At 44.4% G+C, this 19,355-nt stretch overlaps 1 protein-coding gene across 12 annotated transcripts in view; it reads left to right on the forward strand.

Moving 5' to 3' along the window:
* The first annotated feature begins 5,754 nt into the window (after positions 1–5,754).
* The window catches only part of TLE4 (TLE family member 4, transcriptional corepressor), a 154,866-nt gene continuing 141,265 nt past the window's right edge, over positions 5,755–19,355 (forward strand). For 6 of the 12 annotated variants that reach the window (XM_024995558.2, XM_024995562.2, XM_024995563.2 and 3 more), the window contains exons 1-4: positions 5,755–6,659; positions 7,493–7,590; positions 8,673–8,736; positions 9,947–9,991. In XM_024995558.2, the coding sequence (XP_024851326.1) occupies positions 6,615–6,659; positions 7,493–7,590; positions 8,673–8,736; positions 9,947–9,991 (252 nt within the window). In that variant the 5' untranslated portion in view covers positions 5,755–6,614. 12 annotated transcript variants of the gene reach the window in all.

Consider the following 19,355-nt stretch of genomic DNA (forward strand, 5'->3'; position numbering starts at 1 on the left):
GTATGGAATTGAGTTATACTTTCCTACCCCTACCCCATTCCCACGCTGCCCATTTTCAGAAAGTAAATGCACAGTTTTCCCCCTGTAATATCTACCTGCAGGCTGTTGTGATAGTTAGCACCGGTGGGAGCCAGTGTGAAGGCATGGCAAGAGCAGCTGAATGGGTGTGAACCCTGCTGTTGTGAAAAGTAAAAGGACCCGAGCTTAAGCACAGTTCCTCTCTCTTGAACTGTATTTCTCAAGCCTTCAGAGACTCTGAGGTGAGAGGCTGATGGGAGGAAGGGAGCCAGATTTGCTTCCTGTAGCCTTGGGAGTCCTTGGGTTCAGCTTTTGCCCAGTGGCAGCTGTAACACAGTCATCTACCTAATTCACCCTCCACTTTTATTTTAGCCAGAAAATATCTGCTGAGAAAGGAGTAAACCAAGCAGGTGGGGTGAGGTGCACTTAAATTGCATAAATTCAATATCCACTTGTGGAACTCAAGTTTTGTACAGATAAGAAATAAGGAGGTAGAAGACAGAAGTTGTGATCTCTGCTTCACTACTTGCAAGCTCTACAACTTTTAGCAAGTAACTTCTTCCTGAGCCTCAGTTGATTAATCTTTAAAGTGGGGATAATAATACCTTATTTGCTTAAAGGCAGAGGCTGAATGGAGCAGAAAAATCTCTTGAAGTTTTCCTCTAGACTCAAGTAAAGATAACATGAGTATTTCTCAAGTAAGAGGGTTGTTTTTAATAGTGTGTTTCTTAAATATGAATTGCTTTATCAGCTTGGAGTATAAAGAAACTCACTGCTCCTTCTAAATATTCGGACTACTAATTGTTCAGACTAGCTAGAAATTCAGGATCTCTCCAAACAGTCAGAACTATTGCTAACATAAGATATGGCTGTTAAAGACAGGATGCTACTCATCATTCCCACACACTTAGCCATTTATCCTGAAGCGCCCCGTTAGTACCAGGGTGAGTAAGGTGAAAGAAGCTTCCTATCGTCAACCAGGGGTTCTTTTGGGACGAGAAAGACCCATACTCTCTGCCTCTGGCACCTGGGTCATCTCCTCCAAGAAGCCTTCCATAACCTCCCATCTAAACGAGTTATACCACACCAGCCACACCTACCCCCACCCTGCTTTATTTCTCTGCATACCATTTACCTCCACTTTTACATTTTGCTGCTTGCTACTTGTTCAACTGTTTCTCTGACTCCCTTGATCAGGATGTAAGCCCCAACAGGGAAGAGATTTTGCTTATGCTGTTTATGTATCAGTCTGAGTCCAATTTAGAGGAAAAACATGTAGTAATTTGAACAAGGAAAGTTTAGGATAAAGAATTATTAACTATGACAGGAAGTGGGCGTAAAGTGGGATTGGTGAGTAAGAGGTAAAGAATATAAAAATAGCAGATATACAGAGCAGCCATTATCTCTAGGGCTGAAATAGATGACTCAAGAAACAGCTTCCCCAAGACCCACACATAATCTACAGCTGAAATCAAGACCTTGCTCAAGAGGGCACAGCTGGAGTGGGCGGACCCTGCTGGAAATCTTGCCTTTCTCCCAAAATCCAGAAACCCACATTCCAGACCTTACTGGAAACACATCCTCTGAGGTGGAGGGAAAGCTGTTTAGGAAGATGTCTCATCAGGGGCACTCAACTCCAGAACTACTTAAGGAGGATCGTGGAGGAAGCTGCTGGCTGCTCTGTGCTGATTGTCACCTGTGCTGTAGGAACCTGCTAGGCTTGCATACCAGAACCAGAAACATCACTTCCTATGTCTTTCCAGTGCCCTCTACTGTAAAAGCTTTGGTACCAGGGGCAAAAGAAACTATTTTAAGGGCCCAGATCCATATTCACAGAGCAGGCAAAGATGATGGATACATTTGGAGCTGAGAGCTGATAAATCAAAACTAGCCACAGTTACTGCTAAATTCCCTTATCCTGGCACATACTAGGTGTTCAATAAATATTTGATTGAGGAATAAATTATTTAGAGCATATAAGTGGAAACAATATGCTTGCTTTGCATATCACTTTAAGATTGAAAGCTCCTGGCTTAGCTTCTAAACTGAAAGCTGCTTCTGAGCCTCAACCCCATCCCCACTCCCCAACTGTGGAGTAGGGATAACACAAGCCCTCAAGTGATGTCACAGCTTGGCTAAACAGTTTGGGAGAACTGCAACGACAGAAGCACAGGCAGAGAGCAGAGGAGATACTCTTGTGTTGGGACCTAGGCTGGGCTATGGGTTGCTTCACGTGGCATCTTTCTGAGATATCCCTGTGAATTATGTAGATCTGCAACATGGTCAAAATGTGAAACATATCCAAGTGATGCATTTTAAAATTACACTCAATAAAAAATAAACATCCTTATTTCTCCAGCCAGTGTTTTGTTGACACAAACTGTCAAAAGAGATTAGGACAAAGGTCCCTAATACAAGTATTTGATACTTCCAAAACAGCATAGTTTCCCCTTTGTCCACTGACCCCTTCAGTGGCTTTTCAGGTTCTCTTATTAGGATTCTCATTCCCTTTCCTGAGACATAACTGCACAGAATTTCCATAAATATGGCCTAAATGATGCCAAATCTTTCTGTATTGACACAGCATGGCTTTTGGTCACTAATGCCATTAAAAAATATTTACTGACCACCAACTATATGTCAGACATCATTCTGGGCGTTTGGAGTGAGGCTGTGAACATAACCAGGCCTCTGTTCTCATGGAACTTGCTAAGATTCTGGCCAGAACTTCCTACAGAGGCACTATGGATAATTTAACAAACTATTGAAAAACTCCAGTGGGGTGGGAATAAATAGCCAGCCCCAGAATAATTGCTGTGGCTCAGATGGTAAAGTATCTGTCTATGATGCGGGAGACCCGGGTTCGATCCCTCAGCTGGGAAGATCCCTTGGAGAAGGAAATGGCAATCCACTCCAGTACTATTGCCTGGAAAATCCCATGGACAGAGGAGCCTGGTAGGCTACAGTCCATGGGGTCGCAAAGAGTCGGACACGACTGAGTGACTTCACGTTCACGTTTTTAGAAGATTCAGTGTCCTAGTGTAGAAACCGTATCACCCAAGTCTTTAAATTTTTGGTTCTTGTTTTGTTTTTCAGTCGCTAAGTACTGCCTGATTCTTTGCGACCCCATAGACTGCAGCACGCCAGGCTTCACTGTCCTTCACTATCTCTCAGAGTCTGCTCAAACTCATGTTCATTGAGTCGAAGATGCCATCCAACCGTCTCATCCTGTCACCCCTTTGCCTCCTGCCCTCAATCTTTCACAGCATTGGGGTCTTTTCCAGTCAGTTGGCTCTGCACATCAGGTGGCCAAAATATTGGAGCTTCAGCTTTAGCATGAGTCCTCCCAATGAATATTCAGTGTTGATTTCCTTTAGGATTGACTGGTTTGGTTCTTGGGAATGTTTTAAAATCGTGCAGTCCAATGGAAATATGTGAGCAACATAAAGAAGGAAATGGCAACCCATTCCAGTTCTTGCCTGGAGAATTCCATGGACAGAGGAGCCCAGCAGGCTAGTCTATGGGACCGCAAGAGTCGGACACAACTGAGAGACTAAGTACACACATATTGAGTTATTTCACTTTTTTTTCTTTTTTTGTGCTCAGTCTTCAAAGCTTCTTAAAGTGTAGATGCAGCACATCTCATTTTGGACTGGCCACATTTTAAGCACTCAAAAGCCACCTGTGTTTGGGTACAGGACAGAGGAAATTCAGAAAAGGCCCGTGGAATCCTCCACTCTCTTATTTTGGGAAGGGGGAAGATATTTGCTGAATTGAAACATTCTGTGAAGTCTAGTTGCAGGATTTTAGTAAAAACAAAAAATAGAGGAAGGTGAAGACCACCAAAAACTTCCTTAGAACCAGTCCTTTAAAGTACCCAGCGCAGAGAGAGGATCATAGAATGTGCTAGGTTGGACAGTAACTAGTACATTCGTTGGATTCGTCCACTGAATCAAGGGATATTATTAAGAAGAATTCTTCATGAATGCTGAGCCATCTCGGTCAATGTCTCAAGTTAGAGTAGGGAAAGGACACTCAAAAATACACATCCAAAACTCAGATCTTTTAAGTTAGCCACGCACACCCCGCCCCGCTTGATTTTATCTGAATTCCTCCCGCCCCTCTCAAAGTTGGAGGCTAGCTAGGAAAGATTGAAAGCCGCACAGCTTCCCCTTAACCCAGGGAGCTGCCCCTGGCTGGACGAGAACTAGTGGTGGAAAAGCTGCCGGTCCCTTATTGCCACAAAGTCCACTCATATTCCTTAGCCTCTATCATAGGGATGCCCTCCCCTCGAGGTTCCAACCCCCGGACACGCCCCCACCTTTCCAGCCCTGGTCCCCAACCGTGGCCGACCCGCCACCTCTCGCGTGGCTTCCTGCCCGTTTCAACCGCGACAAGCTCGACTTGCTCTTCCAAAAAACGGGAAAATGAGGGCAGTCTTCTTACTGCTGATCTGGGAGAGGGAGCATCTTGGGGCGTGAAGGTTCGTTTTCTTCCCTGTGGCGGGGACCAGCATCTAGATGACCTTATTTTTCCCGCTGACCAACTGATAGTCTGCGGAGTGCAGGTGGCTCTCTCGACAAAGTTTCTCCGGGAATCGGGCGACCCCTGCCCACCTCGGGCTTCCAGTCCCACCCCGAAACTCCACGCTGACGCCCCCGCGACCCTCAGTCTGAGCGTCCTGGGGAGCTTCTTTGCAGAATTGCTTGGGGAAGGTGGCCCCACTTTGGGGTTAAACGGCAATCACAGCCCGCTCGGGACTCGGAGGGCCACCCCTCCTCCCGCGTTCCCGCCCCCCGCCCGGGTCAGCGTCTTGCAGCTCAGTCTCAGGCTCTGAACAAGAACAGGAGCCTGAATCCGCGTTCACACGGAAAATTATGCCGGCTCCAGCGGTGCGTAAAATTGATGTGAACCGAACGAAGTGGGATCGGCGTGATCCTCCCTCTCTTGTCTCAACAGGGGTTTCGGAGCGTTACACAAGGCCGAGCTTGTCTCTTTAAGGAGACATTGGACCCTAATTAGTCCGCATTCCTGGCGCGGCCCGGAGCAAGGGGCCGTGGATGTTTGGGTTGGTGGGGGGAGGGAAGGAAGATGAGACTCGGAAGGAGATCTTCTGACTAACTTCCAGTCTTACCGCCCCCTGTACCCTCTTTATTTTGCCGCCACCACCGCCACCAACATCCAGTTCTGAAGATGCAGCCAGGGCAGCAGCAGCAGCCGCCACCGCTGCTCCGAGGCCCACGTTACTTTGATTGACAGCCGAACAAATGTTTCCCCGGTTCGAACGCTCGCGCTAAGGAACGTCAGCCAAGGCGAAGCTCCGCCTTAGGTGTGCCATCTCCGCCCCGCCTCCGCTCACCCCATTTCGTTGCATTCATTGGTCCGAGCCACGGACGACGCCCGGGCCCCACGTGGGTTCCAGCCCGGCCGGCTCCTCCCCTCTAGTTCGCCATTTGTCAGCAGTGAAATGATGGGCAGTAACACAGAACGGCGATTAATGTTCAGCCATCTCTGATTGGTTGTTGGAGACGCCTACCGCGCCGGGGGTGGGAGGGACGCTTGGAGAGCCCCCCAAAGTGGTCGCGTGGCCGGCCGGTGATTGTAGTCAATTTGGCTGAATCTTCAGCTACCGTCGCTAGAGGCGGACTACATCTCCCGGGATGCTCCGCGGTCCCTCCGAGGACGGTTGTGAATATGTATCAGAATGTTAATGATTAGCGGCTGCTAAATTTGGTCAAAGAAGTCACCTACACAGAGCGTGTTGTTAGAGCTGTTCTGAGCGGGTGTTTCAGCTGTTGGCTGCTTTCTTCCCCCTCTCACACACTTGTATATTATTTTGAGGTGCTGTTCGCAGAGTTTGAAAGGAGAGAGAATTAAAAAAAAAAAAGCCGCAAGCGTTTCACTCTTTTATTTTTATAATCCCCTTCAATTTGGGGTTAAAAAAAAGACAAGAAAACAGGAAGGAAGAAAAATAAGGAAATGAGATGTGGTAAAAGAAGCTAAAAGGTGCCTTTTAAAAGATCGTTGCTGTGAGGTGAAAAAAATCTCCAGAGAAACCAAAAGCACCGCCGAGACCTCTTCCGAACCAAAGGAGTTTGTGTTTGCTTTTAGGAAAGAAGAGAGAGATCATTCATTCGGAGGAATAACAACCAATTAAAAGACAAATAAAAAAAAGTTTGGAGTGGGACGCCGAGCGAGCCAGCGAGCGAACGGGCGGCGCTGCCGGCGGGCGCTGGGGCGCGGAGCTCGCACTTTCCCGTCTGGGGTGAGCGGCGCGGCCGCGGCACCGGGCTCGGCGGGCGCGCCTCAGCGGAGCGAACGTCGGAGCGTTGCCGCGGGAGACGCGCGCCGGACAATGCCCGCGGCGGGCCAGTGACGCCCGCGGGGAATGCGGAGCGGTTCGGCCGCCCGCAGCCAGGCGCCGCCGCCGCGCGTTCTTGCCGCCCGCGTCACGCGAGACCCAGCGGGGGCCAGGACCGTCCGGGCCGCCTCTCGGACCCGGCCGGCCGCCTCCGCCGCCGCTGCCTCCTCCTCGGGGCCATTAAAGCCAATGAGCCGCGCGCCTCTGCCCAGCGCAGCCAACTAAATCGGTTTGGATGATTCGCGACCTGAGCAAGATGTACCCGCAGACCAGACACCCGGTGAGTGCGGGCGGTGGGGGCGCGGGCTTGCCGGGCGCCGGGGGATTCCCCGCGTCGCCCCCTGCGCGCTGAGTTGTGTCTTTGGCCTGAGGGGCGTGGAGGGCGGCCCAAACCCCGCACGCAGCTCGAGAGTCGCCCTCCACCCCCCGCCTCTCTTCTCCCCGGGCGCGGGGGCACTTTCGGAGAGGGGTTGCGGAGAAGCAATTGAGTTGTAGCCATTTTCTTATTGTTGTCTTTGAAGCTCCTGGAAGCCGCGCGGAGCTGTTCGCCGTCCCCGCGCCGCGACTCCTGGAGGAGGGGTGGCGAGTGATGGAGGAGGCGCGACTCCGCGCCGGGGCGGGGAGGGCGCCCTCCGCGGCGGCGCGGCGTGTCCGGCGGCGGCTCGGGAGTGCGGGGCGCCGGCCCTTCGCGCCGCGGGCCCCGGGGATCAGCTAGCCCGCCGACGGACCGACGGGAGAGTGGCTGCCGCGTGCCCCCTTCCCCGACCTGACCGCGGCCCGACGCCATGGCGCGCGTCCCCCCGACGGGCCAGTTTCGATTCCGGGTGGGGAGGCTGTGGGCGCGGCGCGCCGGCCCCGGGGCCCCCGCCGTTGACGTGGGAAGGGAGCGGGGTCTCGAGCCCGCAGGCTCCCGGGCGGGCGTCAGAACGCGGGGGCCCGGGGCCAGCCTCGGCCCGGCTGTGCGGCCAGGGGAGGGGGCGGGAGGAGAGTTTTCCTCGTTCTTTGCCTGCGATGACACCCCCCACCCTCCCGCCAGTGCCGCGTGGTGTTTTCTCCATCTCTCTGCCTCGCTTCTGCTGTGGGCTAATTAAATATTTTATTGTTGTTCTTTAGGCACCGCATCAGCCTGCTCAACCCTTTAAATTTACAATTTCCGAGTCCTGTGATCGGATTAAGGAAGAGTTTCAGTTTTTACAGGCTCAGTACCACAGGTAAAGATATTGACTTTAGCTGATCCTTCTGTTTGCTTAGCTCTTGTCTTCCCTCAACATACACCGGCCCCCACCCCCCACCCCCCGTTTTGTTTTCCGCCACCACAAAGGTATTACCATGTTTCCTTGTGGGCAGAAAGGGCAAGTCAAGGCCTCTTTTTCTTAGGCAGGTGTAAAGAAATTAAGCGTTTCGTCCTTTTCCCGTAAATTAAAAAAAAAGGCCGAACAATCGAAACTGGGGACACTTGGAAAACGCTGAGGCCAAACTTTCAATATTGATTTATTGGGGCCAGGCGAATGGATGGTTGGGAACGTTCTGGGGCGTTTTGACTTTCTTGGTCCTATTATTCCGGGCTTGATTCCTTATTTCTTTCTGCCATTCCACTGAAACCGAGAGCTCAGAGCCTTAGGAAGTCGCCAAGGAGGCGATTTCATTACTTTTATGCTGAAAAAATGTTTTCGTCTGAAGAGACAATCATTAGATCTTAGAGTGCCTTTGAAATATTTTTCTTTCGCTGGATTTTTAATGGCTTGTACTGCTTATTTCATACATTACAGAACCAAAACAAGCCACTGAACCTGATCCACGCCTTGCCCCTGGGTGGTGGTATTCAACTTGTCTCTGTGTTTTGGAGGGAAAAAATAAGACATCATTCATAAGACATGCTTGATTCGTGTTTTCATTAATCTTTTCGTGGAACATTAAGGAAAAAACTCCCTTGTGACATTTTTAGGGGACTTACTATTGCTTGGAGATGTAGGCATTATTGATGTTTATTTCCTCGTTCATGTTGTGTTTAGTGAATTTAGTGAATATTCGTTTCTGAATGAGATTCTGGAGTTAATTGGCTAGAGGGTTTTTTTCTTAAGCAAAACCCCCCACATTTGATCCTTGTTGAAAGGACAAGCCGGGACTGGTTCCACTCACCCTTTTCTCTCCTGCCTGTTTTTCCGTAATGAGGGTGGTACTTAAGATAGTTGATACGGTGTTTTATAGGTGATGATTTAGAGGAGGGAATGTGTATTTGAAGGATGTAAGTCAAGATCTGGGTTGTACTTAGATTTCCTTATTTCTTGAACAGCCTGAAACTGGAATGTGAGAAACTCGCCAGTGAGAAGACAGAGATGCAGCGGCATTATGTGATGGTAAGAAAACTGTGTCGCAGATTCAGAGTACCTATTAGTTTGGGGTACCAAAAGCTAGAAATATGTTCAGATTGCTGGAGGCTGCAGGATTAGAGGATAGTCGCTGTGCCAGTGCAGTTGAAGTTGTGGGAATGCGACCATTAGCAACCTGTAATTCGAGGATGTTATAACTTGCCTCTGACAACCAGCTTTGATTTGAATTTTCAAAAAGTTTAGTTGCACAGGGTATAATTTTCTGTGCTTTGCTTTTACAGATTGAAAAAAAAACAAAAACCTCATTTACATTTCGTTGGGATTCATAGGCAAAATGTTTTTGTGTTAGTGGTTTTCTTTGTTGTTTTATTGCTCTTGCTTCAAACAGCTTTTAACCAGAGAATTTTTCAGTAAACTGTTAAAGTTTTAAATGTGTTTTATTTCTTTTAAACAATGGTGAATAAGAAAAGACACTAGACATCTTTTCAGATTTTTCTTCCCTGTTCTTCCTTTACATTGTATATTCCTAATGTATGTGTATTTGCGTGTTTTGTGTGTTTTCAGTTTCCATACTGTTGCACTGTGGATTGTTGTAGTCTCCTGTATAACCGATTCGTTCTCCCAGAATTTCTTTAATGCCAGTTATACTACATGTTTAAAACAATCAGATCAGCTTTTTCAGAAGTATTACCAAGTATATTTTTACTCTTGTTCATAAAGGCTCTAGAGTAACTCATTCATTTCCTATCAAGCCTTTTTCCTTTGTATGAATGTATGAACATGAGTAGTGTCCTTAAAATGAGAAACTCTGAAATAGCATCACCGTTTCAAATAGTTCATGTCAAAGCCTCAGCATTTGTATGAGGCGTGTTGTTTTTGTTATGAACTTGCCTGCTGTGCCTAGGAATTAGAGTCCATAGAGTACCACATTTTCATCAGACCTTTGTGAGTCATCCGCTTGTGATGTACAAAGATCCTTGGAGGTGTTAAGAATGCTATGTTTGAGCTTGATTTTCTTACTTTTGTGAGTTATTCTCTTAGATTCTGTGTCTTAAGGTGGCTTTTAGTTTATTAAGCTGAAGATACTCATAGAGTGTTCTTCCTGATGTACCATCATTGGAAGGATGGATATTTTGGTTTAGGTGAGGCTTTTATGTTTGCTTGGGGACATTTTGAACAAACTAGGAAGCTTGTTTGATGAAAGGCTCAAAATTAATTGCTTTTCCTTCTTTGACAGTATTATGAGATGTCCTATGGGTTGAATATAGAAATGCACAAGCAGGTAAGCTATTATTTCTTTATAAGTGTTTTAAATGACAGTAACTGTGCACTTTGGAAAGGAAGTTGTATGTTTTGCAGTTTGATTCTGCACGTTTTTGTGGCCACCTGTATTTTAAAAGTCCATGTACTGGAGAGAATGCTCTTTATTCAGGTGTGGTTCCTCATCTGTTTAGCATATTACCTTCATTTTAATCCTTTAACAATGTAATTTAAAGTGTTTGAATGCATATTAAACTTTGTACACTTTCCAAAGCAGGTGCTAAAATTTTAAAATGTTTTTCTTTTGAAAGAATTAATTTATTTTGAACACTGCAGACTTGCCTAATGAAAGCTTTTCTTGGAAAATATTAAAATGTAAAATTGTAAATTGTCTGGAGCTTTCCTTGGGTTGGTATGAAAGAATGGATAGAGGGTGAGCTGAGAGGATCAAAATGAAATCTGTGGCACTACAAAAGAAACTGATGTAAATTCCTTGTACTGGCCCCCAGAGGCAACTTAGTTGGTCTTACCAGGAACTGTAACTGTTCCTTCCAAAATTTGCACAGACTACATGAGCCTGATAGGAGGATGTAATAAGGTTCAACACTGGGTCTTGAAATCTAACAGTTCAGCCAAAAAAACAGAAAGAGGAAAGAAAAAAAATGATTAGTCCGAAAGTGTTGAGAGGTATGACTGAACCACACTTTTTTTGCAAGAGACTGAATAAAATGGCTTGGTTTAAGTTTCCTAGAAAGAAAAATAGCATATATGTATAAATACTGTTTGGCAATAATAATAATAAGAGACATTTGTTTTAAGTGATAAAGTGCTTCAGATCTGTCTCATCAGCCATTTGGGAATAGGTGTGTATGTGTTTACCTGCTGGAAAAAGATGAGGGAAAACTTAATGCTTTTCCTCTCTTATATTCATGGATTTCATTACCTTCTAAAGTTAAAAAATGTAAAATGATCACATACTGTTAAACTCTTCTATGTATGGATTCTTTTTTCAATATGGTTAATTACTACATACTCAAAACATACTCACATCTTTAAAAGATGACTGTTAGACAATAAAATTTGTCTAACAATTTGTCTAACAATTTGAAAACAAAGTTGGGGAAAAAAAAACGTCGTCACATTGGTTATTTCAGATACTTTTTTTTTAACTTCATGTGCTATTGGTTATGTCAGTATTAGCATTATAGTATAGTTTGTCTCATGTTAAAATTTTTTATTATTTTGGCATCCTTGCCATGTCTGTTCAGATAAGTCATGTAAATATCTCCTGCTTAAACAAAATCCATCAAACTTATGCTTGGGTTAGCTTGAAGCCCCTTAGCTCTACCTTACATAAATAATTCACATGAAAGATACTGTTTGTTAATTGTGCTCAATACATGATGTCACTTTAGATCTGGATCTTGTACATGTCCGTCCCCCACCTTGCCCCCCCTTTTTTTTTTTGGTCCTCATCCACCACCCAGTACTAATTACTGTCTTTTTAAAGACTGGACCAGGTGATTAATATCCTTTTATTTCTCCTCCTGTATCTTATTACCACTTAGTTTCCAGATCTCTTTATACTGTTTACAATTCTGAGAGGCACAGAGCTTGTATTTGGGTGTATGTATTTCTTTTAGGGGGCAGGAGGTGCTCTATAAGATCCCTTAATTTTACACATTTTATACTTCTGTAATTCTGTCATCTTCTTGTCCAGCTGGCCTCAAATGCCACCCATTTAAAACTGAGAATGGAGTACATTTTCCCTTTTTTTCTCTTGCTTTTAAATTCAATCATATCAAGAATCCTGAGGGCAGTTTATCACATTATGAAATACAGACAGCCCTGCAAACCACCTACTTATTATATTTTCTTTCTTTCCCCCCTTAAGCACAGAGGCATATCTGTCTTTATTTGTTTTCCTAGGCAGACAGCCTTGGTTCCTCTTGGCCTCTCTTCCAGATGCACTCACTGGATACCCTCGTAATGGAAAGCAGCAATAAGGCAGGGAAGTTGCCCTGCGGCATAATTGGGCCTAGTTCTCAAGATCGGGTTAGGCTTATTCACTTATTAGATTTGTGTCTCTGAAGGGTTCAAGAGTAGGAGTCCCTGGAGTCCTTGGAAGTACCCTAGTAATTGGTGGCCCTGATATTTGAAACCTTTGTGTGTTTTTTGGTTAATGCTCCTGTTCTTGCCTGCTGCCAGCCACAGAGTATTTATTTTTAGAGAAATTTTTCACTGGAACAGAAAATGATGTCTGTGATGGAGTCATGACTCTGTGACTTAGCAAATTGATAAAAGGATAAAAGCGCAGAGCAGTGACAGGCAGGGTGGGGGGTCCAGTATTTATGGTCCCTCCCCTTTCTGTATGATGTTCGACGTCAGTCACCCTGTGCTGATTCTGATAGAGGACTGTAAAGTGAAACCTATGGGGAATTTGTCATTCTGAAATGAAAGCTAATGTAATTAGTACCAATTAAAGTACATTTAGTAAATTGGATTTAATCTTAATTAAGCCTGCATAATGTTGCCAATTTTTAACAATTATGTTTGAGAACATAATTAATTTAAATTTTGGTAACTGAGTAAATAGCATTAGTCTGGTAGAATTAGTTGATTTTTTTTTGTTTTTAAAGGAGAACTCAGTGACATGACATGGAATTAGAGCATAAAATATGAATCTAATTTCTGGTAATCTTTAGTAGGATCAATAGAGCTGAAGTTGGGAGAAAACCCAAAAAAGTTAGCGTGGAGTGTTCTAGGCTGTAAAGTGAATTAATGTTATGCCACTGTCTTTAAGTTCTAGCATGAAAATGAAGATGATAAGTGGGACATGGTTGGAAATGGCACATGTTTTATTGTGATTTCTTCATAATGGGATTTTTAAGAATGAAAGAACATTGGCCTTCATTCCCTAAGGATTTCCCTCAGTTGGGTCTTTTTGTTTTTTGTTTTGAATGGGACAGGTACTGGCCAGTGGTTTAGTTGTTACTTTTTTTGTCCCCCCCCCACCCCCCATGCTGATTGTTCCTTATACATACAGAGTGGCTTCTAAATGGGTCAGTGACTGTGGGCAGAACGGGGTGGTGTGTTCAGTTGATAACATTGCTAAATGCTGCATGTTGCCATCCTTCACCTGTAATGCTGTGATTAAAGAAGAGGCCCTGATTTAATCTGACAGCAGGCAGTTACCACTTTAAAAAGTGAATATTGGATGTAGATTAGGAACAATGGATATGTAAATTCGACCTGTAGGAACTGTAAATGGAGATGAACATACTACATTTCGAGAACATCTATGATTTTCTCATAGTTAATAGTCTGCAACCTGCCAATCTACTTGCATTTAAAAAATTAGCTTAGTATTTGAATTTTAGAAATTGGAAAATATTAGAAGTCTGCAACACTTAGAACTTACATTCTAATGTACTGCATATGTATGTACATGTCTCTGTCTTTATATATGAACATATACATGTTTTGGAGAAGGAAATGGTGACTCACTCCAGTATTCTTGCGTGGAAAATTCCATGGACAGAGAAGCCTGGTGGCCTATGTCCATGAGGGTCACAGAGTCAGCCACAACTGAGCAACTGAGCACCCATACGTGTTTAGTTTGCACATATATGTGTATATATAGTTATTATTTTTTTCCAATCAGAGCAAGCAAACTCCTGTTTCACTATAAGCCATGTAAATTTTATTACAAGACTTGGGCACAACCATTTGAGTGCTGCTAAAATATTAATTGAATAGAAATGAAAGGGCCTTGCCAACTGATAGGATATCATAATCATAGCCTCTCTGGTCGATGGTAAATGATGATAAATGACATTAGGAACCTTTTAGCAAATTGTAATAACTACAAGGAGGGAAGCAGTATAGATTTGCATTATATCTGATACCCTCTAGTACCAAGTGGATTGCCAATACTGCTTGTTTAGCATTTTCTAAGGGCAATAGGATATTGATTTCTGACTTACAAGGAACAGCTCTATTTTCACCATTGAAAAGTATTGCAGGTTGTTAAGAAGAAATTGACTTGAAGAGGCCGACTGCTGCCCATCATGGAGCAAATAAAGCAAAACTGCCGAAGCATGGTGGAGCAGGGAGACGGGCCCTCAGCAATTTGTTGCTATTAATTTACCATGCTCGACAGCAAATCAATCGGCATCTACTTCATCTGCTGGAGAAAATGCTGTCCAGGGCAGATAAAAGGCTCGGCATGGTACAGAGAATAGACTGGATTGGCCAAAAGGAGGCTGCAGTTAATGTGTAAATAAGTGAAATCAAGGCCACAGTTGCAGAGGAAGCTGTTGTTAATTAGGTTGGTGCTTTTTCGTGAACTATTTTAGAAAGCACCCGAGGATTTGGAGAGTAAAAAGAGATTTATTGAGGTTGAAGTAATACACGACTGGCCTGGCATTCCAGCCTTGAGTGTACTTGATTCTAGGGCGCAGTAAATTTATCTGGGGACAGTGCTTGCAGTGGAAGCAAACACTTTGTTTAAAGTTCTGTTTAGACCAGGTTTCCCATAAGGAAACTTTATTTGTGAAGCTTTACTAATTACTTGTACTTGTCTTGTCTTAGACTGTATATGCTTGGATTGGAGGAGTAGATGCAGGAGTAGGTGTTTGAGCATGTGGGAAAAAATATGGCTGTTGTCTTCTTATGTAGTGACAGGTTTTCAGGAATGAATGTGATTGAACTCTTGTGTAATAATGAAAGGGAATTATCGAAGGTGGGATGTTTTAGCGCAAAGTAACTTAATAAACCAGTGAAAATTTTGCTGCCAGAACTTTCTTTTGCTGTATAAACCTTAGGAAATAATAATCTAGAGGGGCTAAACAGTGCCGGACACTGCCGGACCAGAAATTCTCAAAGAGAGATTACAAGTGAAATTTCAGTAATTGTGCGAAAAGCTCAAGATATAATTAGGAGAGCATGGAGGGGAGGGGACTTGTGTTTTTGTTTTTCATTAAAGGTTTAAAGCCATCTCTTCTATTTTATGATTACTTAATCCTTCAGTAGTATTCTATAATTAACATGAACTAAAGGGAAGTCATTGGTGATAATTTTTCCCCTGCCTCTCTGATTGGACATTTTGGGATGAGGGCTGCTGCTAAGTTGCTTCAGTCGTGTCCAACTCTGTGCGACCCCATAGACAGCAGCCCACCAGGCTCCTCCGTCCCCGGGATTCTCCAGGCAAGAACTCTGGAGTGGGTTGCCATGGGATGAGGGCTAGCTTCAGTTTTATTTTGTAAGTGTAGATATATGTAGATTTTAAGTAAATTTTTCCCCCAAATTTAGAGGATCTAGTATTTGGACAGTTGAAACCGAGTGTCAGTGCCTTGGGCAGGGCACAGGAGCTGTTATTTTACATGTCACTGGACCTTCAAGAGAAGGAGGTCTGGAGGAGGAAATTTAACCAGTCAAGGTATGTGCATAATTAGCATTTTCTGGATTGTGTGGATTTCCCCCTTTTCTCTTCTTGCATGTTGGGTTCTTAAGTTTCTTTCTGAGGTTTTATAGAATATCTGAAGATTTTTCACCTGAAGCAGTGATTGTTGAATGGAATTGGAATTTCCTTTCAGTAGACCTGAATGTTCATTACGTATCTGGCTTGTGCTTATAGCTGATCTGGGCACATGGCCAGAATTCTTTAATTCTCACAAAGATCCTAAGAAAGGGATTATGACCCATCAAGGAATGATTAAACAGAATCAGATCTGCACAAGGTGATACAGTTATTAGGTAGTGGATTCTGGATTTGAGATGAATTTACCTGGAAGGGTGTTTGTTGGGCGATGGGTCTGCCTTTGTTTGGAGATCAGGCCCCAGCACATTTCTGGAATGGAGAACTCCTGGAAGGCTGGGCTAGTCCTTGGGTTTGCCCTTGAGCCACTGCACTTTGGGCTTATACCAGACTCCTGGAGTGTGGGGGCATTCTCTGCATCTCTGCTTGGAGTCGGGGCCAGAGGCTTGGCCTGAGCTCTTTCTCCATCTAGACTGCTTTCAGTGGGTGAGAGGGCTAGGGTCGCTTTCGCCTGGAGTCTCCCACGCATGGGGGCGAAGAGAGCTGCTTATTTATCAAGATGAATTTGCTTCCTCCCTGGGTAACCTATTTCTCATTTGTTTACCAACTTGCTTTTCCATTTAACTTTTATCTTTTCCTTGTGGCCTCTAAAACTATGCCTGAAGACAACGGGCTGTTTGTTAATCACCATCTTGTGGGTTTTTGAAGGGGGAAGCTGGGAGGGGAAAATGTGATGTTTTGTGGCCTCTTTGTAGTTCAAAAAGAGGTTCTTAGATGCAGGAAATCGCTCACAACTCAAAATTTTAAATGAAGGCAAATGTTTTGCTTATACTGTTAAAAGACTTTCTTTGCAGCATTCAAATGAAGGGATATTTCCTTTCTCAATGTCCCTTAGTCCCTACTGGATAGTGCTTGTTTTTGTTGCATTTGTTTTATTTGCTGGACAAAATTCCTTGTATTCTAAATGATACTAGTTTGAGCCGGGTTGGATTAGTGGACTGAGGGATAAGATGCATCTTTTTAGGTGCTGTTCCAGCGTCAGTGAGGCCGGGATAGTGCAGGTGCTGGCCCTTGGTTCTTGCTTTCTTCATTTTGTCTTTCCTAGAATTGTTTTTTTTTTTTTTTTTAACTTTTTGTTTTGCACCATAGAGTAGGTAAAGGCAATTGTGAATTAAATGTTTCAAATATGTGGTTAGAAGCAATTTGTGTTTGTTTTTAGTGAGAATGTTTTTATTTGACTTGACTGGATAGACTGGTTTATGGCTTCAGGACAATAGTAATCACTTGATGGCTCCAGAGCCAGTGAAAGGGATGTGAAATTTAGATGTTTTCCCTTTTTCCCTCCCCACACCTCCTCTTAAAAACCTCTAGTACTTTAGCCGTGGTGGCAGATCCAGTGGTCTCGTGGCTCATTTACCATCAGTTCTGTGGGCTGGGCTGTTGGAGAGAAGTGGGAGGCAGCGCGTGTAGGTGCGAACGATGATGAATATTTACACTGATGATGACAGTTCGCGAGACTGAGGACTTGACTTGTTCAGAGTAAGTTCACTGAGAAGAGAGTTCATGACTGTTTACTCCTAAGAGGGAAGGGCCTGAGGAGTTTTAGTCAGAAGCAAAAATTAGAGTCATTTTGATGTGGCCTTAGTAACAGCTGTCAGTGGTGGTTGCTTTCTGTCTGTAAAGAGGGATTTGGCTGGCAATCATCAATGCAAATCTATATGCCCTCTCTGTTTTCACTGGACTTGACCTAGTGTTTATGCCAGGCTTTGACAGTTTCTCTACCACCGAGCCCAGCTTTCCTCAGAGTTGCTGTGTGTAACCGTACTCCATCCAGGGGGACAAAGGGAAGTGTGGGTTTTCTTAGCTGGATTGTCAAAAAAGCAAAAGAAAAACATTCCCAGATGCCGCTCAGGTCCTCTGCCATCTGGTGTGTGGGTCACTTTGTCATTTTTGAAGATTTTGCCCACAAATACTTCACAAGTTGTGTTGTGGAGGGAGCTTCTGTGATAGATGGAGAGAAATGCTGGCAGCCCTCCTGGGCTCCACCTACAACCTCTCCGGCCTGCTGTATCTCGGCCCCCATACTCACCCCGCAGCTTAGGCAGGAGAGGTGGAGCCAAGGAAGGTGGATATTGACTTTCTGATTTCCTAGCAAGCTTCACTTAATTGTTATTCTAATTGGGATTGTGTTTTTATTTTTGAAATACATATTCTGCTTCTGAAAGTCTGGGTTATTTTGGATAAAGAATCTGAAAATGCAAGGAAATATAACTGAAAGAAGAATAATTGTAGAAATTACGAGCACTAGTTCCCTGTAACACCTTTCTTTACAGAGAGCTTAAGGCGTTTTATATGTTCTCCTTAATCTTCCTGGTGTTCCTGTAAAGCAAGTAGCAAGCTTGGATCCCTGTATTTAGTTTTCAGTGGAGTCCCCGACAGTTTGCCAAGCAGTGTCATTCCACTGGCCTCCTTGAACAGATGACACCGGGGCTTAAGGGCTTAAGGGACTAGCCTGGTGTCACAGTACAGGAGGATCAGCACGCGGGCTGGTAGTCCAGGGTTCATGCGGGTCAGCGGGCGTCCAAGGTGCTGCTGGCCGAAAGGGAAACAGTAGGTTTCTTGACTTTCCTCTCAGGGCTCCCTGCACTGACCGCACTGTTCCCAAACACCAAACAGTGCACTTGTTTCTGGGGTGTTCTTGGCTGTATGCAGCATGAGAAGATGGGGATGCTCCTGGCCCTCCACAAAGTGTTAGAGTGTTGCCAGAGACCTGATCCCTGTGTGTGTGTGAGCACACACACAACCTCCCTCTCCTCTCTGCTGTTTCCAGAGTCCCGGCCCTGCCAAAATGGAGGCTTGGGATCGGAAGTTAAAATACGAAGCCTAGAGCTCCACTGTGAGCACAGCGCTTAGTGAAACTGCCTGTGTTCGCATTCCTTAAGTATACTGTGCAAACACTAGGTATAAACTTGTTTCTCGCCAGCCTCCTTGCTCCCACTTGAAATTAAGGCTCTGTGAGAACAGGGGTGTTGATGGCCTCTGCTATGTCCCTGGTGCTGAGAACTGTGCCTGCCACACAGTAGGTGTGCGTGAAATATTTGGTAAATGAGGGAGTCCCTGCATTCAGATCGAGGGGGCCAAGAATGTGTACGGTATTTTTAAGGGTGTATGGAGGTTGTAGGATAACAAACGTTGAGCTTCCAAGCCTAGTAAGGCCTGTGGTGCCTACAGACTAAATTTGTGGAAAAATGACAGGAAAGATGAAGTAAAAAGCACCTGAGTTTGGTTTGCTTTTTAGGAGCAAGTTAGGCTAGTTAAAGTAGAATACATGTATTTTAGCATGTGGGATTTGCCTTCTTAAAGATGGAAACATGAATCTTCCCTAACTGAATTTAAAATTCAGTTTGAACATCCCTCTCTCACTTGTCAGAGTGTATCTGAAGAATTCTTTTACTATTAATAGGTCTGTGTACTTGTGGTTTGAGTGAGTTTGGGGAGATATTGATCTTAGCCATAGTATGGTATGCTTTGCTAACTTCAAATCAGTAAAAATGCAAGCTTCTGCTTCTTTTCAGGGGACAAGGAAATGAAGATATCTTAGTTTTTTATTGGTGGAAAGGGTACCGTGTCATTGAAAGTATAAGAATCCTAATCATAACAATAAGTGATTTTAGAGAGCTTGTTTAGAGGTAATATTTTACTTATTCTCACAATAATCTTATGAGGTTACTGCTCTATATTATCATTGTTATTTCCATGTTGTTAAGGAGGAGGCTCAGGCGCATAGAAGTTAAATAACTTCTTGAAATCAGCCTACCAGTAAGACAGATCCTCGATTTGACTCAAT

This window comes from Bos taurus, chromosome 8 (assembly GCF_002263795.3).
Source record: "Bos taurus isolate L1 Dominette 01449 registration number 42190680 breed Hereford chromosome 8, ARS-UCD2.0, whole genome shotgun sequence".
Lineage (NCBI taxonomy): Eukaryota > Metazoa > Chordata > Mammalia > Artiodactyla > Bovidae > Bos > Bos taurus.